We start from the raw sequence: 27,676 nt of genomic DNA, 5'->3' as shown, positions 1-27,676 counted from the left end.
TCTTTCTCTTTTTACCTCCCCATTACCCCTCTCTGATTAAACAAGCTCACCAATGACAGAGCATTTTGGATTTAAAGCCATTGGAGAGATAACAGAGAAATGGATTAACTACTCTGCCTAAATTCTCCAAGAGGCTCTTTCCTAGGTCCTCAGATTGAATTGGCTACTGTCTGCCTCCTGGAACATTTCATAACCCCACTTACTTCAGCTCCTCTTTTGCTGGCTTTCCTTTTAAAGCTTGTCCTCTTCTTCTTCCGATTTGAAGCCTTTAATGAATTCTGTAGGAAAAAAAGACATTGCTAGCCTCAGAAGTGGGCTCCTTGCAGATGTTCCCCCATGCATATTTCTGTGGAGGACGGTAAGCAGCACATGCTTTTCAACTGCATGCTACTCATGCTTTGACATTTCCAAGCCACTGTTCATGGATAAGCCACAGACAGAAACCAGTAGAGTGCTTTGGAGTCAAAGACTTCCCCTGCCACACCGAAAGGCAGGGAAATGGAAACCCCAGATGCTCTCATGGACTCACATGACAACACATGTTATACCTGCCAACCCTCCCAGTACAGGTGGGAGACTCCCATATTCTCTGTGGGGCTCCAGTCTCCCGCCCAACCAAAGTCGTCTCCTGGTATGGAGACCTCCTGTGTGAAAAATGTAAAAAAAAAACATGATAAAAGGTGACATTTTTCATGTTTTTTTTTTTCCAAGACCTGCTGTAGTGGTGGCGATAAAGTGACTCAGAGGATCCTGGAGCCATGCTGGAGATTTTTGCCACAACGTGGAGGAACAGCTTCTCTCTCTTTCATTTTTTTCTTTTTTTGACACAATAGAACCAACTAGCCTGGCATCTGTAATGGTTTCCTTTTAATGGCCAAGAGACTCACCTTGAGTTCATAGGCTCAGCGATTTAGCACTGGAAAGTACCTGAGGAGGTCATCTGGTCCTATTCCCTCATTTTACAGATGAAGAAACTGAGGCCCAGTGAGGTTAAGTAACTTGCCCAAGGTCACACAAGCAGGGCTAGTTATTTATTCCAGGTGAACAAGAAGCACTGGGTGTGATGTCTGTGCCTCCAGAACTGTTGGTATGAAGCGTATTTAATTCTTCTGAATTTTTGACTTTTCCATAGCAACTAGCCTACAGGTTCCCTAAGCCTCCTGAAATGTATTTCACAGAGCCCATCTGGTTTGATTGTTTAAAAATCTATTTGCTTTCTCTCTGTCTTTTCCTAAGGATCACTTAGATTGATATTCTGTGATCACTTCAAGTAAGCCTTCTTCTATTCTTAAATTTTCATGCGAGTAATAGAATGGAATTTCATAGAGCTTTGAGAACATCTTTCAAAATATAATTAAGCCTCAATAATTCAGACTAATTCAGACTGAATTAGTGAAATGTCTATAACTGAAAAAACTGTTAAGTCCCCTGAAGTCAGGGACCAAATTATATGTCTCTTTTATACTCTCACAAGGCCTTGCATAATTCATTTTTAATTTTTATTTCTATTTGAGTGCCAAGTTCAACAAATGAAATTTAAAGTCTGAATGACAGATTCTTTTAAAACATGACAGAGTTAACCATTTTAAATATATACAATCACATGACTCAAGCTAAAGAAGTGTTGTTAAATAGGTTCTGCCTTATTGATTAAATAAGAAAAACTTTAGCATCTCAGTTCACATGTATGCAAATGAAACTCCTAACATGTTTAATCTCATATTCTTACTTACCATATTAATGATTTTTAAAACAAATCTTTTTTTTCGGAGAGGGTAAAGATCAATCACCTTTCTTCCAAATAATGCCCCCCAAAAATCAGTAGTTCTGAATTAATGAAGTTTTAATGGACTTGGCTTTCTACTCCAGAAAAATAAGGTCCTGGTTTATCTAAATATTCCAGAGTCATAAAATTCTAGTTCTAATTCTGGTTCTAGAACTGGTTCTAGACCCTCAAAGGTTCTAAAATTCTCTAGTCTCGGCAGACAAAAGGAAAGTGGCAGAGTGGCAGTGCTTCCTTCTGACAATATTAACACAACAGTACTTGGATATGTGCCCTCTGATGCTTCCCCTTTATCCATCCTGGACTATGTCTTCTTGGGGAGCTAGATCTCCCGTCTGTCCCCTGTGCTTCTTCACTGCTGTATAGCTCTGAGTGGTATGCGCATATCACTGTAGCTCTCTGTGGTGAACCTTCTGGCTCATTTCTATTCCTCCTATAAGTTTTAAAAATGGCTTGCCATATTTTGTCCTCCTTCTATTCTGTTTAAAACACATGGAAAGAGGTTTAGCCCACTTAAAAGTCCTGTTGGCAAAGGGACCCAAGTTGGAAACATGCTAAATATATGAGGCTAGCAGAAACAATCCCCACCAACTTAAGCACAAAAAGCCACATACCAACCACAAGTCGGACACATAGTAGTTACTGAGAGGCAGCTTAGGTCCAAAGGAAAGCCCATTGGACTTCGAATCAGGAAAGATGCAGATTCAAATCCTAGCTTTGATGCTTAGAAGTTTTGAAAGCTCATGTAAGTCACTTAGCCTCACTAAGTCAAAGTTTCTTCATCTGTAAAATGGGATAATGATACTTGCAATACTTACCTCACAAGGCTGTTGCAGGAAGTGCCTTGAAAACCTTTAAGTGCAATGTAAGTGTGAATTATTATTGTTATTTCCTAACTACAGAAAGAATCAGCACTAGCAGGGAAACTCAAAAGTAATAACCTTCTTCTGGGCATCAATTGATTCAGAGTGACCATAGGAAAAAGCAGGACATACAAAAAGTGCTGAGGGAAACACATCTCTCTGTGTGCTGCGGAATCCAGGCCCAGAAAAGAGTCATGGCTAGAGGACTGGGGCAAACAGACAAAGAAGGCTTCATGTATGTAAAGAAAGGGAGGAGGATGGCAATTAAACTTCATCCTTTTCTGATGAAAACTCACAGAAGAATGTTTTGTTTTGTTTTTAGGAGAAATGAAAAAAATATGGGTCCCTGGCAGGGCCAATTGCCCAAAGGCAAATACTAGGCACTGATTCCTGGCAGGCAACTGGATGCTTTGATGTGAATTCTGAAAGGGTTTTCATCAACCCTCAAAAGAGTCAAATGATGGTAAGAAAATGGTTCAGGAGTAATCCAAAGGAGGCTAGGCTTTCTAATTTTTCAAATCTTGTTCACAAGTATTTTTTTTATTTATCCGTACATCTTATGTTCTTCCATATTGATATTTTAATGGTTTTTTTAAAAGAATTTTATCTCTATCACTTACCTGAAGAGAACTTTATCACTTGGTCCACATTCTATAACAATTGCTCTTAGATGAGAGCTATTTGAATTTCAAGTTGTCAGGAACTAATAACCACTCTCAAGAGGGCATGCTTTAATAACTTGACCCTAATACACGACAAAAGGGTCACACACTCCTCATTTGCTTCAAATATTCAGCTCATTTCCACTCCTCCTCCTCATCAAGAAACTGAAGATAAGTACAATTTTCCCCCATCCTTCCCTGTTTTTCCACACTAAACAGTATGAAATAAGTACCTCTCCAAAGCACCAATTCCATTTTAGCTAACTCTCTTTATATGGCTAATATCATCATCCTTTCCTTGTTGAAGCCTATCTAGCATTCACCTCTTACACCTAATATATACTACTGCCAAAGGCCATAGAGATGCTCTGACATCACTTTTTGGAGCGCTGAGCAAGTGGGAATAGGGCTTGTTATATTATCTCTCAACTCTGCACTTTTAATACATTCCCTGAGAGCAGGTATATCTATCTATCTATCTATCTATCTATCCATCTCTACACACACACACACACACACACACACACACACACACACACACACACACTATCATAAGTATATCCAGCAGACCAGCACAGCACTATAAGCTTGAGTCTTAGGATCAAACAATTAAGACACTCTTGACAAATGTCATGCCTGTGTTTTTATATGTTTAGGACAAAGAAAGAATGTTCTTTAATAGCTGGAGAGTTGGCTCGGGAGTTGAGAAAGCCTGAGTTCCAGTCCTCCCTCTCACAAACCCTGGCTTTGTGACCTGGGTGTGTCATTAAACTCTCACTTCTCTAGGCAAATCTTTAAGACTATAAGTTGCAGGTGCCAACCTCCATTGATAGAGGGGGTTTCCTCCCCTGGGAGTTCCCTATACCAATTAAATTACAGGTGCAGTTCCTATTCCCTACTCTTACGATGACAAAACAAGACAATTCAATTTATCAATCATAAATCAAGCAGGTCCAAAATATAGGACAAAGTGGCAGAGGCAGGGTGGGAATGCCAAATAGGAAGTGTGCCTTTTCTTATTATTCGCTTTACATTAACTCTACTTTGACCTAATGATTCTCATATAGTCACAACTTTAATTCATGCTTAGCCAAAATTCAATTAACAACACTATCCTGCTTCAGTCACTCACTCCTCTTAAAAGAGCCATAAGACAGGAATAACACTGGCACTGGAGTCAGAGTACCTGGGCTTAAATATTTCCTTGGTCACTTACCACCTGAGCAACTTTGGACAAGTTCCTCAGCCTCTCTGGACCTCACTGTTATCATCTGTAAGATGATACAGCTGGAGACTACATGGCCTCTGAGGTCCCTTCCAGCACTAAATCAGTGAACTTCTTCAATGTTGTTGACAATCTTTTCTTTCTGGAACAGTCTAAGATCACTCTCGGCATAAAGCAAAGCCTCAATTTTAGAGCAAAACTTCCTTATTGTTTCTCCCTTCTGAAGTAGGTCTCTCCCTCTGAGCTTCTCTATGGATCAAGTATCCATCCTGAGCTGAAAAAAAGTATCTCCCCCTCTTCTGAGCTGTCCATTTTATCCCAGAGGTCTGTGTAGATATTATTGTGTCTCAACTTACTTCAGCTAAACCTCGCAATCTAAAGCTGAGAGTCACGGGTCAAAAACCAAGTGTCAACCAATGCCCAAGGCTCTGAGCAAAAGAAGTGCAATGCCGGGTTTCATGCCCCTGTCCCTCCCCCCACACAAACACAGATAAAGATATATATGCAAATAGAGATACATTTTCTGTTTGTTCCATTGGACCATAAGGTAACTTTATGTGATTATGAAGCTTAGCTATCAGTTTCCCAGTCATCTCTATCTACAGCCATAAGTTAAATGACTGAATCTCATTTAAGTCACTGTTAATGAATACTGGTTTCCTTATCCTTATCATTGTTTTCTGTTAGGGAATAAATGACAAAAACTATTTCCTCCAAAGTACATTTCTGATTGCACCATTCCTTTGCTCAAGAACTTTCAGGGGCTTCCTATTGCTTCTAGGATAAAAGACCAATTCTTCAGATTGGCATTAAATATTCTACCTTCAGCCAGCCTTCCCAGGCTTATTTTGCATTCTTTTCCTTCAGATGCTTTGTGTTCCAGCCAAATTGGTCTACTTTCTGTTCCCCACACAGGTTGCTGCCCATGCCAGGAATCCATTCCTCTCAGCCTTCACCTCTTACAATTCCTCTCTTCATACAAGGCTTCCACTTGTATGGTACCACTTCATGCTGGAAGCTTATAAATCTCTTAGTTTTTACTGTTCCCTAGACTGGGAGCTTTTTGATGGGTGTTGTTCTCCGTTTTATCTGTGTATACCCACAGGCTTGCACATGGTACGCATGCTATAAACATTTGCTGACTAGCTGATGATCTAACAAAGGAGGCTGAGAAGGAGTGGTCTAATAGGGATACCAGAAGATAACAGTGTGATGGAAACCCAGGACGGAGAAACTCCAGGATGAGAGAATAGTCAACAGTGTCAAATAATGCAGAGCAGTCAAGGACAAGAACTGAGAAATGGCCATGGGATCTGGTAGTTAATAAATGTCTGGCAAGAGACACCGCATGGACACCATGGAGCACAGGGGCTACCCAGGAGTTAGTTATCTCTAGATCTCACTATATGACCAGCCCACCTTCTGTTGCAGCCAAACATCTATTGGATGACATCCTTCAGACTGTTTTACCTGAGTAATTCTTAGCTGGCAATACACTGTGACCTTTTCCTATCTACAATATTCCTTTCTACTAACCTTTGGATCATCTGAAATGTGCTCTTATATATTACTCATAAACATTAACGGCCATCATGAAACACATTTCTTAAAATATATAATTCATCAATACTTAACTATAGTATCCTGGCATACTAGGAGAAGTTTAGAGGACATACAACTTCTTTTGCTCAAACACAATCAGTTCACTGCCTGATTTTTGAGGACATGAAGCTAGATGCCTAGGACAGGACACCAAGAAAGAAAGAGTCCACCCAACTGTCATGTCTGTTCAAAGGCACAGTACACAAACATAAGCCAACATAAGCAGGCATACTTAATATGGGGCACAAGATAGCAGTGGTCTGAGATAATGACTCCACACAGCATTGATGGCTCAGTGGGCCTGGAGTCAGGAAGACTCATCTTCAGGAGTTCAAATCTGGCCTCAGACACTGACAAGTCACTTAACCCTGCTTGCCTCAATTTCCTCATCTGTAAAAGGAGCTGGAAAAGAAAATAGCAAACTTCACCAATACTTTTGCCAAGAAAGCCCCAAACAGAATCACAAAGAGTCAAATGCAACTGAAACAACTGAACAACAACACAGCATTGAAAGCTACTATCCAACCCTTCCTGGATCTCCATTTGCTTAATCACAATAAAATGTCCTCTTCCCACTAAAGGCTACTGCTGAGTTGAAGCCTCCACATTATACCTAACAGGGCTGTGATGGAGAAAGTTTTTCTTTCACATCCTATGGCATAGGATTAGAACCTTTCCCAGAGCATTCCATTCCTTATGAAGCAAAATACAAGGGAGATATGGCACAACAAAGAGATGCTTTGGCAATCATCAAGTCTATTTGACCATGAATGGAATTTTGCTCTGAGTAGGCTTTACATCCTAAAGAACAGCAAACCCAAATCCATCCCTCCAGATAGGGAAGAAGACCACTTGAACCATGCAGTGGGACCTCAACAACATACCCTTATTCTTACTCCTTATAGCCAAGAGTTGAGAACAAGGGATATTGTACAATTGCACCAGCACTCACAAGTTCTGACTTACCTGTACCCATCATTGACTCTCAGTGAGACCCAGGACTGAATATCACCCACATGGAAAGGCATAGCCAATATATAAACAGGGAGCTTCCCCTAATTTGAATTCTTGATTTCATTAGAATGGTATTGTTTTTCCATGACAGAGTCCTCCAGAGCATCGTGATGAGAGAGTGGAATGTGGCCACGGCAGCCAAGCATGGGGGCATGTGGATATATAAGCATGGGGCATCTGAACCAGAGGCTAGTTGAGAATAGCAGCAAAAAGCAACAGTTATTATGTTCTGAGTTTGCCTGGAAGCATTAGTAACTAATGGTGACTAGGCAGTTACCTGAGGTTTCTTCACCTTAATGATCCAGGTAGGTGGGACAATGACAGCAGCATGAGCCCCGAGGGAGCATGGCTCCTCAATGTGGTGCATCATGAAGCAGGTAACCTTGTTGTGAAACTGAAGAGAGAAAACAGAGTCGCAAATGACATGAGAACAGATCGAGAGGGGCAAAAACTCAGGCCATATTTGGCTGTGGCCACTCTCCAAGCAGATCCCTGCTGAAGCAGGGGTTCTTAACCTCAGAGTCATGGACCCAAAGAGTACATGGAAAGATTTCAGGGGCGGTGGGGGGGGCAGTCTGTGAAAAATATTTTTTGATAACTGTTTTCCAATATGTTTGTTTCCTTTGTCATCCTATGTATGAGGCAGCTAGGCGGTGCAGTAGATCGATTACTGAATCTGTAGTCAGGAAGTTGTCCTTCAGCTGTGTCTGACTCTTCTTGGGGTTTTTCTTGGCAAAGATACTGGAGCAGTTTGCCATTCCCTTCTCCGGCTCATTTTAAAGATGAGGAAACCGAGGCAAACAGGGTTAAGTGACTTGCCCAGGATCACACAGCTGTTAAGTGTCTGAGGCCAGATTTGAACTCAGGAAGATATCAGTAGGCAGGAAGACTTGAGTTCAAATCTGTAACTTCTGTCTGCTTCAGTTTCCTCATCTCTTAATGGGGAGATTAATAGCCTCTACGTCCCAGGATTGTTGTGAAGATCAAACAAGATCATATTTGTAAAGCACTTCGCAAATCTTAAGGCATTATGTAAGTGTTAGCTCTTATTATTATTTTATGCATTTAAAAACATTATTCTGAGAAGGGGTCCATAAGCTTCACCAGACTGTTAAAGGGGTTTGTGACCTAAGAAAGTTGAAGAACCCCTGGATTAGGGGAATTAGAGAACTTCAGGGACAAATTTAGAAGTCACAGTCATGGGACTGCAGCAATCTGGCCATACTGGAGTTTGTGCTGTATCAACCAGAGAGATTTAAATTAAACTATCAAGCATTAGCTGATGGGCTATTTGTCCTGGATGCTACAGTAAAGGTCCGTTATGGGGTAGGGAGTTAATTAAATTGTAAGATTAAGAGCTTAAAGGTAACCTTAGAGATCCATCCTAATTATAGAATTTTAGATTGAGGGGTATGAGAGAACTTAGTAGTCTCATAGTACAGTCTTCCTTCTATAGATGAGGAAATCAAGCCCCAGAGAAGTAAAGTAATCTGCACAGTTATGCAGACACCTGGAAACAGAGCTTGAATCCAAAGCCAAATTCTCTAGAAGCTCTAGGAGCCAGTTCTCATTCCACTACACCAGACGGGTCAAACTCACTGCCCCTCAGTGCCAGCCTGAACCAGATCAAAATGGAATTGGGAAATATTTAACAATTAATAGATAAAAATATAATGCAACATAGATAATGTGAATTTATGATTTTCTAAGTCAATGTGCAATGCATAATCCATATCAAATTGCTTACCTTTTCAAAGGTGGGGGAAGGGAGAGAGGGAGGGAGAAAATTTGGAACTCAAAATTTTAAAAAGTGAATGTTAAAAAATGTTTTTACTTGTAATTGGAAAAAAATTTAAATAAATGCAAATTAAGTTAATATGCAGCCCATGGAGATCTGTTTCTATTTGAGTTTGACACCACTGTTCTAAGGCATCTTCCAACTTTAATATTTTATGATTTTGGCCACTAGGTAGTAGAATGGAGTGCTAGAAAGATTCTGAAAGAATTTAAAGACTCCCTAGATGTGTGACCCTAGACAAGACATTTAATCTATTCAGTTTCCTTAGCTGTAAAATGAGTACGATAAAGTATCAAACTGGTAGATTGATATGAAGGTCAAATGAAATAACACATAAAACACTCTACATCACTTAACTGCTAGATAGAAGTAGCAGCAGTAATAGTATCCATGACAATAGCAGCGGCAGCAAGTAGTAATAATAGTACTAGCAGTAGCGCCAGCGGCAGTAGGAACAGGATACTCTAGGAGTCTATCCAATAGTGAATTTACCATACAGCTATTGCCTATTCAGCTAAACCATCTAATTTTGCTATGATTATTCACTGGCTTAAAATTAGCTACACATTTTGGGGCTGGGAAAGGTGTGAAAGGCAATAGAGAACAAGCTACGATCACAGCAACTGAACTCTTCCAGACGTGTAAATCTCATCCAAGCAGCACCCTGAATTCTAGGGGTTGGAGGAGTACAAATGACCAGGGTCCCTCTCCTTGTAGAGCTGTTTCTTTACCAGGAAACAGAACAAGGACAGTTTCGCTGCCTTCTTTTTGCTGGAAGGCAATAAACTTGAACATTTAGTGTGGGAACAAGGGCACTCTACAAAGACAGTACTTGGCTTTTCTAAATGGAAAGAAGGAAGCTTGTTTTTAATCACTGCAACAACAGACTAGAGGGAGGAGACCTGATCTGGTGTCCATGTCCAGTGCTGCCACTGTTTCGCTGTATGACTTTCCAGGCAAGTTAACAACCTGCTTCTCTTTGCGTATCCCCACAAAATGGGGGTGATCCTTTGTAGCCAATTTAGAGTTTGTGCAGATGAACTTTATACAGTAACTTTATGTGTTCACAAGATCACAGATTTAGAGTTAGAAGGAACCTAAGAGGTCACATAGCCCAACACCCCTCATTTGATAGGTGAGGAAACTGAAGCCCAGGATCATGGAGGTAGTAAGTGGCAAGTGCCAGATTGAAATCCAGGTCCACCCATTATAAATTCAGTGCACTTTGCATTGGACCGCTATGGAAAGTAAATCAATTTAATCCTATTTACCAGTTGTTCTGCATTATAATGGTGGAGAAGATTGGGCCCTGGCCCTTAAGACCCTGGACCTAGACTCAGGAAGTTGCTGCTATTCAGTGGATAAGGTTGTGTGGGCTCTTCATGACTCCATTTGGGATTTTCTTGGCAGAGATACCCATTTACTTTTCCAGCTCATTTTACAGATGAAGAAATTGAGGCAAACCCGGTTAGGTGACTTCCCAGGGTCACATAGTTAGAAAGTGTCTGAGGTCAAATTTGAACTTTCTGATTCCATGCCCAGTGCTCTAGCCACTATCCCACCTAGCTACCCAGAATCAGGAAGGCAAAGGTTGAAATCCCATCCTATGTACTTACTAGCTATGTGACTTTGAGCAAGTCACTTAAACTTTTATTTTTAGTCAGTTTTCTCATCCATACAATGAAGTGGTGGGCTTCAATAGCCTCTAAGGTCTATTCCAGTGTTGATCGTATATGATAATTTCATGGAGGTTTTGTATGGTCCACAGTTCCATCATATGTAAAATGACTAGATGACCTCTACAATCCCTTCCAACTCTGAACTGTTGATGTTGAAAGTGACAATGATTTTAATTTCTGATTGATCTTTAACAGATGGTGGACAGTTAACATTTAACATGTAATTTTGTCTTCTAGTTGTTTAAGCAACTGGTTAGGTCAGTTGCTCAGATTCTATTGATATTAATAACAGACTCGGGATTTGATCCTCATGAGTAATTATTAGAATCAGCATGAGGATTCAGGTGCCTAATAAAAGTTTTTGGAATGAATAATACAGAAGTAGAAGGGAAAAAAAGCTTTTCTACCACATCAAATAGCACCTAAAGAGACAAATGACGTAACACTAGGGGAGAGAGAACGATATTATACATGACATATTGTTCTTGATACAACACGGGAGGAGTGATCACAAGCTATGTATTTGGTTACATTCAGTTAAGGAGTAAAAGGAAATGTTAAATGAAGAGGATAACCATTGGAAGGAGAATTGATTACCCTCAGTAGATTAGGACTGGGACATGTGGGCAGCATGGGACAATGAAAAGAACACAGAAAGACTTGACATCATAGGACCTAAGTTCATATACTATCAGTGTGACCTTGGGCATGCCACTTGATCCTTTGGGCCTCAGTTTCCTCATCTGTAATATAAGGAGGTTGGACTTGGTGGCTTTTTAGATTTCTTCTAGCTCTAGATCTATGCTGATCCTAAAGTGGACGATGAAATGAGGAAGTGCTATCATGTTCCACCCCACCCCCCTTGAATCCCTCGCACTTACCGCCTGCTTACACCAGGAACAGCTGATGGCCACAATCTCTTTACTGTGAAAGGAGAATTTCTGTTGGAACCCCTATGAAGTCAGAAGGAAAAGGAGATTTATATAAATGGCACTTTTTTTTCCTTCACCTTTGTGTAATTCATTCATTAATTCATTCAGTAAGCATTTATTAATCACTAATTGTATACTAGTTGATGAGAATACAAAGATATAAATAACACAGTCCCTGTCCTCTGGGAACTTATATTCTTTGTGTACACAGAAAAATCAATACAAAATATATTCAATTTAAATGCGAAATAAGTGAGGGATGGGAAGCAGCACAACAAGGCAGCTAGATGGTGCACTGGATAAGACTGCTAGGCCTGGAGTCAGGAAGACCTGAGTTCAAAATCAGCTTCAGATACTTACTGACCGTGTAAGTGACCATGATCGTGGGCAAGTATCTTAACTTCTGTTTGCCTCAGTTTCCTTTCAGTGGTGTAATAATACCTCACAGAGTTGCTGCGAAAAATCAAGCATTTAGCCCAGGACATAACAGGAGCTACATAAATGCTTATGTCTTCCTCCCTTCCCCTTAAAAAAAGAGTGGGAAGGATCAGGAATGGCCTCATGCAGAAGGTAGCACTTGAGCCCTGAAGGACCCAAGGGCTATACTGCTACATTACACCATGTGTCTAAGCCAACATGGACTAGGGATCATGTACCTTACTACATACTGCATCACCCGCTTTCACCTCATTCAGGGATTTATTCAATGATACATATCTCCACTGAACAGAGTAGTAGAAGGGTGGCTGATAACCAGATCATTTATAACACTAACAAATCTTCAAATCCCTATCACCACAATATATTTTTCAACTAAATCAGGTTCCATGGTGTTGATTTTAGAGAATTTTTATCATGCAAATGAACATTAGCCCTGGGGTTGTGAAGTTTTTAGTTAGACACATAATAATGGCTTTCCATATAACCTCTGTAATATCTGAAGTCCCAGAGATAGAAAAATTGAACAGCAAGAGAGGAGATTCCTGGAAGGTCGACTTTGAAGAATGTAGGATTATGGTAGTCAGGTCAGATGCTTTTCTTAGCTCCCTCTGATGTGTACACTAAATGATGCTTTTTCCATTATTTATTTTGCATCTGCAGGGAACAGATGACCTTGATGAGACAGTCACAGGCTCCTTAAGTAAAAAATAGTCCTCTGGAGAGAATGGAGGAGGTGATCGGTTTCTTTGGCTTCCTCTGCCAAACACACACCAAAGGGAGAAACAATGAAGGAAAAGACTTCTTTCCTTCCTTGCTCTTCCTCTCCTTAGCCTTTTGCCCTGGCTGACTGATACACTCTCATATCTTCAGCTTTAACTTTCATACAGATCACTACTAAATGCATATCTCTAGACCCCACACCAAATGTCTGCTTGGTATTTCCACTCAGATGTCCCACCATCAAACTAAACTCATTATTTCATAAAAATAGACTCATCGTTTTCCCCCCAAAATGGTTTTGCCCCCTCGTTCTCCTATTTCCATCAATATATCATTTCCCTTGGCTTCCAGGCTTAAAATCTTCAGGCTTAAATTCCTCCCTACCCTTGGCTTCCAATATCCAATCAGTCATGATAATCTATCTCTACTCCATCATTCCCTCCATTTTTCACTGCTCTCACCCTAGTTCAGGCTACCGTTACCTCCCACTTCATTAGTTACAATGATTTCCCATTCCTCCAGCCTCCAGTCTCCCTTCCCTTCCCCTAATCCATTTTACCATAACTATGTCAGTTTAAATTACTTTCATCATGCCATTCCCCTACTTAAGAACATTTAACAGATCACCACTGACTAAGGATAAAGCCTAAACTCCACAAGCCTGATTTTCCAGGCTTTCTGTAACCTGGCTCCAAGCTTCCTTCCCATCTTTCCCCTGCCCCTATTTGCCTAACATGAGTGCTCTGCTGCAGCCAGACTGATCTCTCACTCTTAACATATTTTACACTTTCCTTCCTCTCATGCCTTTGGGGAAACTACAATTTCCCCATTCCCACTACTCATTATTCATTCTGCTTCTCTTCACCTGTCTGAATCCTAGCTATCCCTTAAGATCCAGCCCAAGTCTCACCTATTCTGTGAAGTCTTATATAATCATCATTGACAGCTGTGTTCCCTCCTTCCTCTGAAATGAGCACGTTGCCAGCACTTATCACATACTTCCCAGTGTTAATTATATTTATGTTTTACTCCCCAACTAGATTTTAAGCTCTTTGGGTGCTCTTTTCTTATCTTTTTGCAACCCTACATGGAGACAACCTAGTATTTTGCACATAGTATTTTGCACATGAAATGACAACTGTAGAAAGATAATGGAGAGTGGCAAAGAAATATTTAGAGGAGGAAGAAACCACCCAGTAAAGAAGTTTCTGGCCCTAGATTTTTAAAGATAAGAGTAGCAATCAAATGGCCCTAGAGCTGGAGAAGCAACAAGGAACAAAGGCAATACTAGGAGGAATAAACCTAGACCTTGGCCTCCATTGCTATTGTGAGTTTTATTTTAATGCAATGGGAAAAACTGACTCTCTAGAAACCCCAAATGCAATTTTCCTTTGAGAGAAGCCTCAACCACAGGGTGGTATTACAAGTCTGGAGGACCTACAGGGGAGATGGGAGTTGCCAGAGGATGAGAGATGCAACTCGATATTAATTTTGGGTTCATTTTCCTTCCCAAAAAAGCCTCAAGAGAAGGAGGCTTATTAAAAAGAGAATAGTTGTTGGCCATTATGTGTTCAGGCACAATTTTTCTTTGTTTTTCATTTTTTGTGATATGAAATAAAGGCAGTCCCATAGTCTGAAATATAGTTACCCTGAGCATTTGTATAGGGACATGAGGCCAGTTTATGTTTTCTTCAAAGACCTAGACTGGAACCAAATTCTGATATTCTTAGAAAAACTCTGTGTGGGAGCACAAGCCAAGGAGTGACTTATGGGAAGCCCTGCCCCACCCAAGACTGACCCTGCCCTATATAGATCGAGAGCCTGGTATTTGGGGCCACAGATTACACGAAGAGATATTTGTTGCCCAATCTAAAAAGTATGGCCAATATCATCACTTATGGCTCTTCTTACAAATTCTGGCTCTCAAATCCAGAGTCCTTAGTCATGTCACCTGAAAATCTGTCTGATTTCCTTCAAGAAGGTAAACTGATAGGGCAGAGCCAGATGTAGATCTGGCAGATGTACAGAGTACATCAGATGGCAGAGTAGAGAAAGCACTCAGCTATGCTCTCCCAACATTGTCCTCCAAACAACTGTAAAATAATGCCTCAAATTGAATTCTGGAGTGGCAGAGCCAACAAAAGATTAGAGCAAGGCATTTTTCCAGCCCAAGACAACTTAGGAGGTTGGAAAGAAAAATCTATGCCACAGGGATGGAGCTGGCCCAGAGTTCACCTGGATGAAATAAAAATAGGGAGACTAGGTGATGACAACCAAAGCAGCAGCAGCTTCAGGAGCTCTCAAGCCAGAAATTATAAGGGGACTTAGCAAGTAGTCAGAAAGAGATTACAGGGGAGCCTATACCAGCACTGGACACAGGACCAGGTGCTTTTTGGTAAATCCATTGCTTATATTCACTTCTGGATCATAGTTCAAGGGTGGAAAGGAGCACTTTCAGTCAAGAGGATGTGGGAGCCCTGAGCAGCACCATCTCTTTTGGTCACAAGGGATCAGGAACCCTGAAGAACAGTATCCCTTCCAGTCACAAAGCACCAAATCTAAAGCCCCAGAACTAGCTCTGAAAAGAGCAGTATGAAAAAACCTAAAGCTTGAGACAGCTCCCCCTCCCCAATATCAAGAACAGAGCACGACTTTAACGTAAAGTTCAAAATTAAGAAATAGCATAGGAAAAGTGAGCAACCAACCAAAAAAAGGATCTGACCATAAAAAAAAACTACTATGGTGGCAGGGAAGATCAAGACAAACCCAGAAGAAGACAATACTATAAAAACAGGTACAAGCAAAGACTGAAAAAGAAAAAATGTGAAATTTAAACAAGTTCAACAAGAATTCCTTGAAGAACTAAGAAATTATATTTAAAAACCATTTTTAAATGAGAGCAAAGGAAGAAAATTATAAAAAGAAAATTAACAGCTTGGTAAAAGAGGCACAAAAAAATGCTGAAGAAAATAGCACCTAAAAAACCAGAATTGGCCACGTGGGAAAAAAGGTACAAAAATTCACTCAAGAAAATAACTCCTTAAAAAGCAGAATTAGCCAAATGTAAAAAGATGTACAAAACCTCACTGAAGAAACTAATTCTTTAAAAATGCTCTAAATCATCACTGATCAAAGAAATGCAAAATAAAAACAACATACCTACCAGACTGGCTAATATGGGAGAAAAGGAAAATGAAAAATGTTGGAGAATGTGGGAAAATCGAGACACTAGAGTTGTGAACTGATTCAACCATTCTGTAGAGCAGTTTGGAACTATGCCCAAAGGGCTATAAAATCATGTATACCCTTTGACCCAGCAATATCACTACTAGGTCTGTACCTGAAAGAGATTTTTTATAAAACAGGAAAAAGAACCTCTACGTACTAAAATATTTATAGTAGGTCTTTTAGTGGTAGCAAAGAATTGGAAATTGAGGGGATGTCCATCAATTGGGGAATGGCTGACCAAGTCATGGTATATGATTATGATGGGATACTATTGTGCTGTTATAAGAAATAATGAGCAGGATGCTCTCAGAAAAAAAACCTGGAAAGACTTACATGAACTGATGCAAAGTAAAGTGAGCAGAACCAGGAGAACAGTGTGCACAATAACAGCAATATTGTACTATAATAAGCTGTGAATGACTTAGCTATTCTCAGCAATGCAATGATCCTAGACAATTCTGAAGGACTTAGGAGGGAAAATGCTATCCATCTCTAGAGAAAGAACAGATGGAGTATAAATTCAGATCAAAGCATATTTTTTAACTTTATGTTTCTTGGGTGTTTTTTTGTCTGTATTTTCTTTCAGATCATGACAAATATGGAAATATGTTTTTCATGACTGCATATGTATAACCTATATCAAATTGGTTGCCTTCTCACTGAGTGGGGAGAAAGGAGAGAGATTAAGGGAGAGAGAGAATTTGTAACTCATTTTTTTTAAAAAGTGAATATTAAAAATGTTTTTATATATAATGGGGGAAAATAAAATATCAAATAAATAATTTTTAAAAAAATAATTCCTTAAAAATTAGAATTGGGCAAGTGGAAAATGATAACTCCATGAGACATCAAGAAATAAGAAAACAAAGTCAAAAGAATATAAAATAGATGAAAATATGAAATATCTCATTGGAAAAACAACTGACCTAGAAAATAGATTAAAGAGAGAGAATTGGTACTTCTTTTTCCTTCACACATCCCTGTCCAATCAGTTTTTTTTTTTCAACTCTATCTCTATAAAATCTGTGACATTCATCTCCTTCTCTCCATTCACATGCCCACTGCTCTAATTTAGTTCTGTATCACCTCCCTTGTACTATTTCAAATAGACTTCATATCCATTTCCCTGATTCCAGGCTCTCCCCTTTCCAATTCTTCTCTTTTACACAGCTGTCAAATTAATATTTATAATTCACAGATCTGACTGTATCATTCTCCTGCTACACAGTAACAACAATATTGTGAGAACTATCAATTGTGAAAGACTTTGTGATTCTGCTCAAGACAACGATACAAAACATTTCCAAAGGACCCATGATGAAAAACGCCATCTACCTCCACAGACAACTGATGAACTCTGAATGCAGATCAAAGCATATTTTTTAAACTTTCTTTATTTCTCTCCCTTTTGTCTATGTTTTCTTTTGCAATACAGCTAATACAGAAAGATGGTTTGCATGACTTCACATGTATGATCAATATCAAATTCCTTGTCTTCTCAAGGAAGGAGGGAGAGAATTTGGAACTCAATTTTTAAAAAGGAATGTTAAAATTGTTTTTACAAGTAAGTGGGGAATATTTAATGAAATAAATAAAAATGTATATTTTTTAAAAGATGGTAAACTAAGACTAAATCCTGAAAAGATTATGTGGCTCTGACTTAAGTTCTGAATTCAATTCAAGTTCAATAAGACAACTTATTAAACACTTCTATGTACATAGTATTTATACAAGGTATTGAGAACACAAATACAAAACCAAGAGTCCATGCCCTAAAGGATTTTATATTCTATCTGCGGAATACAGAATGTACACAAATATAAAAGAACATACAAGCTGATTTGAGAAAGGAGATAGCCCTAACAACTAAAGTGATCAGGAAAGATTTTTAAGTAAGAGGTCAAAACTAAATTGAGTGTTGAAGGAGTCTGATATTCAAAGAGGCAGAGGTGAGAGTGGGTGCATTCTAGGCATAAGTGACAACCTATCTGAAAACAAAGAGATGGGGAAAGGAACAGTTAGTTTCAGGGGACAGAGAGTAGGCCAGTCTGAAGAAGTTGTAAAGTAATTTCATAATATGAAATTAGTCTAGAGAGATAGGTGGGAGCCAGACTGTGGGAGGCTTTAAATACCCAGCTGGTGATGAGTTTACATTTAATCTTATAGGTAATAAAGAAGCACTGAGTATTTTTAGCAGGAGACTGATACAGTCAGATCTGTGAATTATAAATATTAATTTGACAGCTGTGTAAAAGAGAAGAATTGGAAAGGGGAGAGCCTGGAATCAGGGAAATGGATATGAAGTCTATTTGAAATAGTACAAGGGAGGTGATACAGAACTAAACTAGAGCAGTGGGCATGTGAATGGAGAGAAGGAGATGAATGTCACAGATTTTATAGAGATAGAGTTGGAAAAAAATCTGATTGGATAGGGATGTGTGAAGGAAAAAGGAGTACCAATGTTGACTTGGTTACTAGAAGGCTACAAATAAATAGGAAGGTGGGGGAGAAAGGATAAGTTTAGTGAATATTCAATCAATAAATATTTATTAAACACCTGCTATGTGCCAAACAGCATGCTAAGCAGTGGGGACACAAAAACAGACCAAAGACCATCCCTGCCCTCAAGCAGCTCACAGTCTAATGGTGGAGACCACAAATATATACAAACAAGCTGTATACAGAATAAATAGGAAATATTTAAAGAGGGAAGGAACCTGAATTAAGACAGATTAGGAAAAGGTTCTAATAGAAGATAGGATTTTAGTTGGGACTTAAAAGGAAGCAAGTGAAGCAAGCTGGTAGAGAGAACATTCCAGGTATGGCAGACAACCAGAGAAAATACTCCAAGAGATGGAATGTCTTGTTTGTGGAAAAACAAGGAGGATATTAAATTCCATTTTGCCTATGTTAAATTTGAAATGAGACACTAAGATGGGAGTTGCCCAGCAGGCAGTTGGCAATACAATACCAGAGATACAATAGAGATGACTTTAGATATGGGAAAGAACCTTATACATATTGGAGATGAAGGGAAATTAGATAATGCTCCAACAAAGGAAACTGAAATGGGTCAGAGAAGCAAGAAAGAGCGATGTCACAGAGAAGAAAGAATATCAAGAAGGACAGGGTATTTAACAGCAATGGAAAGATCAAGTAAGATAAGGCCTACAAAAAGACAATCAGGTTTGGCATTTAGATTATTTGTATAAAACCTTGAAGAAAGCTGTTTCCGTCAAATGGTGCAAATAGTTGAAAAGTGAATAGAAGATGAGGAAATAGAGGCAGTGATTATAGATAGCCCTTTTGTGTAGATGAAAAGGAGAAGGGTACAAAGATTGTAACTTAAAGTGATGACACCATCTACCACCTCACACCTATCAGACAGGCTAATATGACAAAAAAAGGAAAATGATAAATGTTGGAGATGTGGGAAAATTGGAACACTAATGTATTGTTGGTGGAGCTGTGAACTGATTCAACCATTCTGAAGAGGAATATGGAACTATGCCCAAAGTTTTATGCGATAAAACTGTGCATACCTTTTGATCCAGTGATACCACTAGTAGACTTGTATGCCAAAGAGATCATAAAGAAGGGGAAAAGACCCACACGTACAAAAATATTTATAGCAGCTCTTTTTGTGGTGGCCAAGAATCAGAAATTGAGGGGATTCCCATCAATTGGGGAATGGCTGAACAAGTTGGGATATACAAATGTAATGGAATACTATGATGAGCAGGCAGGCTTCAGAAAAACCTAGAAAGACTTACAGGAATTGATGCTGAGTGAAGTGAGCAGAACCAGAACACTGTACACAGTAACAGCAACACTGTGTAATGATCAGCTTTGATAGACTTAGCTCTTCTCAGCAATACAATGATCTAAGGCAGCTCCACAAGACTTATGCTGAAAAATGTTACCACATCTAGAGAAAGAACTATAGAGCCTAAGTGCATGTTGCAAACTATCTTTACATATAATTGGAAAAAATAAAATACTATTAGGGGGATCACACCATCAAGTGAAGGATTCTTACACATGGGAGAAACACAGGTATGTTTGTAGGCAGTCAAATGCTGTGACTAAAGTTGATATAATATATTAAGAATTAATTAATTGTAATTAAGAATGAATCACTTATAATTATGTAGACTACTAAAGTTTGCTCAAAATGATCCGGTTACATTGGGCAAACATTAATATCTCCATTCTACAATTGTGGAACATAAAGCCGTGAGAGGTTAATTAATTTTGTCAGGGTAATAACGCTAGCAAATGATAGAACTAGAACCCTAACTTAAATTTTCTAGCTTTAACTAGTTCTCTTAGATCATACCATGCTTCCTCCTCCATACAAGTGATAGGATAGCACCAGCAACAATCCTTATGGCCTCAAATGCAAAAAACAAATCACCAGCCAGTGACTAACAAGGAGCCTTTTTTAAATTTCTTAAGAATACTTATATAAATATTAGAGTAAGCAAATAGGAACAGCACACATGATGGGAAGAACATTAGACCTGTTGTCAGAGAAAGTGGGTTTAAATCCAATTTGATAAGTTGGGCAATTTAGTAGCTTGGGCAAGTCTCTCCAACATTCTGAATCCAACGTCATCTTCCTCATTCTCTCCAATATCATCACGACAAGCAATAACTCATGTTTTATATTATGTGATGAACAACTCTGTTAGACTTAGCTCATCTCAGCAATACAGTGACCTAAGACAATTCCAAAAGACTCATGACAGAAAATGCTATCCACAACCAGAGAAAGAGCTATGGAGTCTGAATCCAGATCGAAACATACTTTTTTTCTTTCTCATGATTTTCCCCTTTTGTCTAATTCTTCTTTCACAACAGGACTAAGGTGGAAATATGTTTAATATTACTGTACATGTATAGCCTATATCAGGTTACATGCTGTCTTGGGGAGGGGGGAGGAGAGGAAGGGAGAAAAATTTGGAACTTATCTTATAAAAGTGAATGTAGAAAACTAAAACTAAATAAATGTTTTTTAAAAAAACAAATAATTCATGTTTTAGAGTCTATTTAAGTTTACAAAGCACTTAATATATGTTAACTGATTTGATTCTCATGCCAACCCTGTGAGGTATTATTATAATCCCCATTTTATAGGGAAGAAAAATAAGGCTTGAAGAGCTTAATAAGGGTCTGGAGTAAAATTCAAACTTAAGTCTTTCTGACTTCAAATCCAATATTCTTTCCATCATCATGTACTGCCTCTCATCTGCAAAATGGACAGGTTGAACTAGTCCCCTTCTATGATTATACCAGTGCGGGCACTGGGTAACATGTTTAGTCTGAAAATGTAGTGAATTTCTGAGTCATGTATTTTTCAGGTCTGTGCTTCTTGGGATTCCAGCCTAGTGGAGTTACAAGCAAGGATGGTTTTGGTGTCACTGTCTAACATGTTAACATAAACAGAGTCATATCACAGTCTCTATAGCTGTGGTTCTCACATGCCACCTGCTGTAGAGGAATTATCTTGGCTAGGATCTCAGTGCTGTAAAGAGATCCAGATTCTTAATTACTCAATTTTAAGAGTCTGTCTTAAAAAATCTGCCACTGTGGGAGTTGGCAGATGCCATGGCTGTTCGAACACTGAATATTCAATTGTTAAGAAAGATTTCATTATGCACTATCAAATCAAATTTTGAAAAATACGAACATGGAGGGAAAGTTTAGAGTTAGATGACTTAGGCACTACAAATAACAATATCCTTTTGGAAGACACAGGAAAGACGGATAGAGGATGAACGGCTCCCTCAGACCACCACAGCACTGAAAGTAATTTTTTAAAAAAATCTCCATATTGAATATACTTGAGCTTCTGTTGACTGCCTTCTTCTAGCAACCTGAAATATATGGCTAATAATATCATGTAACAGCTTTGTGTAAAAAGGGAATAAAGTCTAATGACACTGCGTACTTTCTATAGGAAAAAGCTGGGGTTGGCTTATTGGTGATCATTTGATTTTCACCTTAGTTGACTATTAATATAACTAAAGTTTTCTAACAATTTAAAATATGCATGGAAAGTTGTCAAGACATGGGCTGAATTATACAGTTATTTTGAGTTTATTCGATTCATAAGGGATGCCCACAAAATCTTTCATATTCATCTCCTGCTCTCCATTCACACCATCTATGCTGTAGTTCAGGCTCTCATCACCTCTCACCAGGATTATGACAATAGTCTCCTAATTTATTTCTGTGACTCATGTCTCCTCCAAACTTCTTTAATCTATCCTCTATACACTGTAAGCCTAGAGGAACTATAATGGCCCCTATCATTGATGTGGTTCCTTCCTTTGAACCTCTGGGAGTTTATTTTAAGTGGAAAGTTATAAAGGGAGTCATAATTGTTCTGAGCTCCCAAATAGGAAATTCCCAATATTTAGAAAGAAGTTGAGCTCCAAGTTTTAATCTACATTTATATCTATTCTTATTAGCCCCTGGCTTCTCTGTAGTTGAAATATACAGATTATAGGGGGAAAAAACAGGTAATGAAACTACAGATTATATTATTATGTCTGTGAATAGAAAGGCACTGGGAGAGAAAATTGGGGGGAAAGCAAACCTTTTCTTGGAACTTCCCTTAGCCCTTGAGTAAATGGGTACATTGATGGTATCAGTCTGAGTCTTCTGCTCTGCGATGCCTGTTGGCTAATAGCTCTTTCTTTTTCTTTCTTTTTTCTTCCTTTCTTTCTTCCTTTATTCCTTCCTTCCTTCCCCTCTCTCTCTTCATATATATATATATATATATATATATGTATACATATATATGTGTGTGTGTGTGTACATCTGTGTGTGTGTGTGTACATCTCTGTGTGTGTGTGTGTGTGTGTGTACACACATATATTCCTTGTCTGATACAACCTTAAGACTTGGAACTTGTATAAAAACCTCAATGACTAAGATTTTCAAGAAATGCCTTCACACTCTACATTATGTTATGACTGATGAATTCAATCAAGAAACGTTCTTACCTAACAAAGGTAATTCATTTTAAGTGAGGTACAGTAATCAATAGAGCCCCACACTTATACTGATATTCCTAAAACACAATTCTGATCTTGTCCCTCCCCTGATCAAGAAGTTTCAATCCCTCTCTTGCTTCTAGGATCAAATCCAAGCTCCTCACTTTGAAATCTAAAGGCACTAACAATAAAACTCCAGCTTATTTTTCCAGCCTTGCTGTACATTACTGCCCTTCACACACCTCATGGTCCACTCAAATTGGTCTTATTGTTCTTCCTCTCACACTATTCCATTTTCCATCTTTATTCCTCCCCTTTATGCTCTAGCCAAAATGGCCTACTTTCTTCTATTTCCTATAAATGGCATGTCATTTCCCTACTCTATTCTTTTGCACAGCCTACGTGTAGAATGCTTTCTCTCTTTACTTTAGCTTCTAGGAGCCTAGAGAGCCCTTCAAAGGCAAAAGTCAAGTCGCACCACCTAAACAATGCCTTTCTTACCTTCCTCATTTGTTAGTTTTCTCCCCACTGTGAAACTTTGTATTTACTTTTTGTTTAATTTTTATTTGCTTTTCTGTGTATACTTGTTCTCCTACTTTCATCTCCTATAAATTGCAAGCTCTTCTAGGTACAGACTACTTTGTTTTTGTCCTCCTGCAGTCAACAACTCACATATTTCCTTGCAAACAGACTTAACCAACTCTTAAGAAGCTGAAGATTGAATAGTAGACATGCTAGGGAAGCTGGGCAGGTTTTGGGGGGAGAATCTGGAAGAGGCCTTACTCATCACTACATCCAGGGCTGTCTGAGTAGGTTGTTGAGTGATGGCCACTTGCTGAGGTAATGGTACCCACCTCATGCAGAAGAGCAGGAAAAACCAAGCTGAATGGAACAAGGTGATTACCCCACATTAGACAGGAAGAGTAACATAGTCCTAAGGTTAGTGAGTTACACCAATTCAGTTAACAATATCTTTCTTTTATGTGACAGTCAGTGGTCATCACTTAGTTCTCTGTTTGGACAGTCTCAGATGTAATCCTGGTTGGTTCTCCCCTCTATCACCCAATGTCTTCAGCATGGCTACCATTTTTTCCTCCTATAAGCTCTCAATTTTTCTAAAAAGTCCATTCAAAGTCAAAATCAAAACCACAAGAACCAGGAGAACTCTAGATAACCTGACTAACTTAAGACACTGGCCTACCAAATTTCCATGGTAACATTTTGAAGGAGAGGGATCCTAAGTTACATTCATTACAACTTCAAGGACTATAGCTAGGACTACCAAAGTAAACATTTTTAAAAACCCTCAATAAAAGTACCACCAGCTTTTAAAATAAAATAACAAATACTGGCCACTTGGAAACTCTACTAACAGGTGAAGTGATTAGAGTATAATCTATTCCACAACCTAATATGAGTCCTTTCTCTTTTCTTTTTTTTAACTCCTTGATCACTCTATATCATTCTCTCCATTCTTCAGTGTCTTTGGTTTTTTATTGCTTTTCCTGTATCTCTCTTCTCCCTGTATTTCTTCCCCTGTAATAAATACCATCTCTTCTTCACTTTTTCTCATGCTGTCCTTCCCTTTCTTTTCATTTTAATTGCACTGAGCCTATACAAAGAAAAGTTCTATTTATAAATGGAAAAACAAAGTAAACAAATAACTTATATTGCCCAGGTTATTGTGTGAAGCTGGACAGGCAAAGCAGTGATTTAGTATATTAATATATCCGTTTCATACCACCACTGTAGGTTGATAATAGTTAAACCTAAGCTGAGCAGGAGGAAGAAATATGTTAATGCTTTTGAAAAACTGTGTGGTGTCTTCAATGATCCTAAACTGTTTATATCTGTAAAGGGACAATAACTTAATAATAATAGTCTATCAGTGATACTATGTGGCTGTGGCTCCTTGACTACCATAATCTTAAAAGAATTAAAATGATGAAAAACCAAAAGGATAATAAAATTTTATGGTGGACCTAAGCAGGCTTAAGTATTTTACTTAGAATAGCTTTTGTTCAAGGTGTCATATATGACATTACAGGTGACAGAACCAGAAGAAGAGGCAGATCTTTCCCATGGTGAGAATGAGAGATAACAGATGGATAGCCTGTGTGGTACTCTGATATATCTGGGATATAAAAGGACAAAAAGGAAATCTTTCATGCAAGGAGAAGATCTTCTCGGGATGATCTGGTAGAATGAAAATAGGCACAAGACTCCCACTTGATGAGAAGGTAGGAAGGACTTGTCAGTTGGGAGACTGAAACCACACCAATGAGTTGCTAGCAATGAACCCTAAAATGTGAGTGATTGATAGGTTTAACTATCACAGCATCCTCAAAAAAATTATTATTAAGAAAAATGAATCTCCAATTACAAAAACATGAAAAATCTGTCCTATGCCTATTCTCCTGCCCAAACAGTCAACTACAAAGGAAAATACGTAGAAACAACTCTGTTTAAGAGTACCATACACCTTTCCTTCCTTTCCTTTGCAAGTGGCTCTGGACCCTTTCCCCAACACTGCCCCCAGCCCCACCATGGGTTCAATAAAAACAAGAAGTATGCATAGCACATGCTGGAAACCCACAAGGAGAGAGGTCTCCTACAGGGCTGTTGTGAGCAAAGCACTATATATTACCGCCACTGGATAAGGTCCTAGCAAAACACTGCATTCAGAACTTCTGGCTGGGCTTCCCTTCAGTTCAATTCATTTCAGACCTTCATTCACAAGCATTGTTGCTCAGCAACCTAACAGTCAGCTGTTAAGCAAATAAATGTTGCAGGCTAGCAGTTCTCATTAGTAAGATTTAACCACCAAAGAGTCATTTTTCCTACTGAACACCAGGCTTAAAGAAAAAAGCCAATTTATCACTTCTTAAATGTAATAATACCCTCTAATGAGGTTAACGGATTCTCACTGACTATGTTAGAGAACAAACTGAATATCATAAAGCAGTTTTGAGAAATGTGTTCTCTTTGAAAGGAACAGAATGCAATGGAAACATAAATAAAGTGCTTACTATGTGTTCTAGCACTGTGCAAAGGGCTAGAAAGAAAAGTACATGGGTGCTGCCTTCAGGAAACTTACATTCTAACAGGGGAAGCCAATGTATAAAGTGGTTGAGTGTGTAATAATGAAGACAGCTAGAAAGTAATGAAGGGAATCTGGTTCCAGGCTATTTATGGGTGAAAGCTTACTGATGGTAAGCTTCTTGTCCTAGGGAAGGGGCGTGCAGTTTCATGATAGAGTTGGAGTGGACCTACTACTTATTTAACACAGGAGACAATACTTATGTACCCCAGAATACTTGATTATGCTAGAGAGAATCCTGGTGTAATGATCACGGGATAGCAGAACCCCTTACCTTACCACACTGCTTACATTTTCCCTCCTGGCGCCTTCTGTGTACCCAATGATGACGGACAAAATTCTGCAAGGGAAGAATATAAGATGAGTACCTTTTGGGAAGAAAAATAGCAATTAGTTTTCACTATACTTGTAGAAAATCATTTCTCGCAAAGCATTTTCTAAGTCTGTATAAATGTAGGAAAGAATCCCACCCCCATCTCCATATACACATATATGCCCAGGTTAACAGCTCAAAATCAGACCTAATTCCTAATGTTTAATTCCTAAAACTAATCCCTAAATTTACTCCCCTGAGATTATCAGCATTAGGACTGACCTATGCATTTGGGAGGGGATCGTCCATATTGGGAAAGTTATCAACGAATGCAGGTTTCAGTGGGTTTTGCCTTTGTTTTTTTGTTTTTGTTTTTGGTACTTATGTTGTTGGGTTTTTTTTTGAGATTGGTTACATTATCTCACAAAGGCTAGAAGTGCAGAGGACACTTATGACCCTATTGCAATACTGACCAAAAAGGAAACTAACCTGCTCTACTTTTCTGACCTAAGCCAGTTTAGCTCACCCTAGGCAGCCTAGTGTTCAGTTCTCCACTACCTGGGGCTCCCTATATTGGTGCTGACCCTTGATCAGCTAAAGCCCTACAGTAGCTCAAGAATTCCCTAGCCTATGGGATATGCCACCACCTATATCCCCCAGCAGGTATTACAAGCATGTGGCACCACACTGGACCAGAGTTCGGTGTTATTGTTAGACTAGATGACCACTGAGGTCCCTTCTAGTCTTCTGACTGAAGATGGGGGGGGACAGGCAGCTAGGTGGCGCAGTGAGTAGAGCATTGGCCCTGGAGTCAGGGGGGCCTCAGACACTTGATACACTTACTAGCTGTGTGACCTTGGGCAAGTCACTTAACCCCAACTGTCCTGCCTTCCCCCCTCAAAAAAAAAAAGAGAAAGAAGATGGAGGGAAGAGTATTGTTTAGCAGATAGTTGCTTCCCAACTTTCTTCACTACAGATTTGTGAATATGCCAATAGGACATTGGGTTCAAGTCCTTGGAATCTCACAATCTTTAAGGTAAACTGAGAATTATTTTCTGGTAGTGGTAAAAGAACATGTTAAGAGAAGGAAAGATCAAGAAAAAAGTGAAGAGAAGATAAAGGAGATAGAAGAGATAGGATAGAAGCCAAACACATTTATTGTTTAGTCAGTTCAGTTGTATTCGACTCTTCATGACCCCATTTGGGGTTTTCTTGGCAAAGATAGTAGAGTGGTCATACGTAGGGACAAATTAGAGGGATCTGTAATCCCTCAAATCCAATAAAAGTTTATTAAGCGCTTATGTGGTAGACA

General features: G+C 39.0%; 1 protein-coding gene across 1 annotated transcript in view; it reads right to left on the bottom strand.

Annotated features, from left to right (window-relative positions):
* Window positions 1-27,676, bottom strand: part of DGKI (diacylglycerol kinase iota) — a 569,495-nt gene that overhangs the window by 297,824 nt on the left and 243,995 nt on the right. The window contains 4 exon segments of the mRNA XM_036761364.1: window positions 204-278; window positions 7,427-7,543; window positions 11,508-11,579; window positions 26,326-26,391. Of these exon segments, the coding sequence (XP_036617259.1) occupies window positions 204-278; window positions 7,427-7,543; window positions 11,508-11,579; window positions 26,326-26,391 (330 nt within the window).

Source organism: Trichosurus vulpecula, chromosome 5, assembly GCF_011100635.1.
Source record: "Trichosurus vulpecula isolate mTriVul1 chromosome 5, mTriVul1.pri, whole genome shotgun sequence".
In the NCBI taxonomy this organism is placed as follows: domain Eukaryota; kingdom Metazoa; phylum Chordata; class Mammalia; order Diprotodontia; family Phalangeridae; genus Trichosurus; species Trichosurus vulpecula.
Note: the sequence above shows the minus strand (reverse complement) of the source record. Positions and strands in the feature narration are given on the sequence as shown.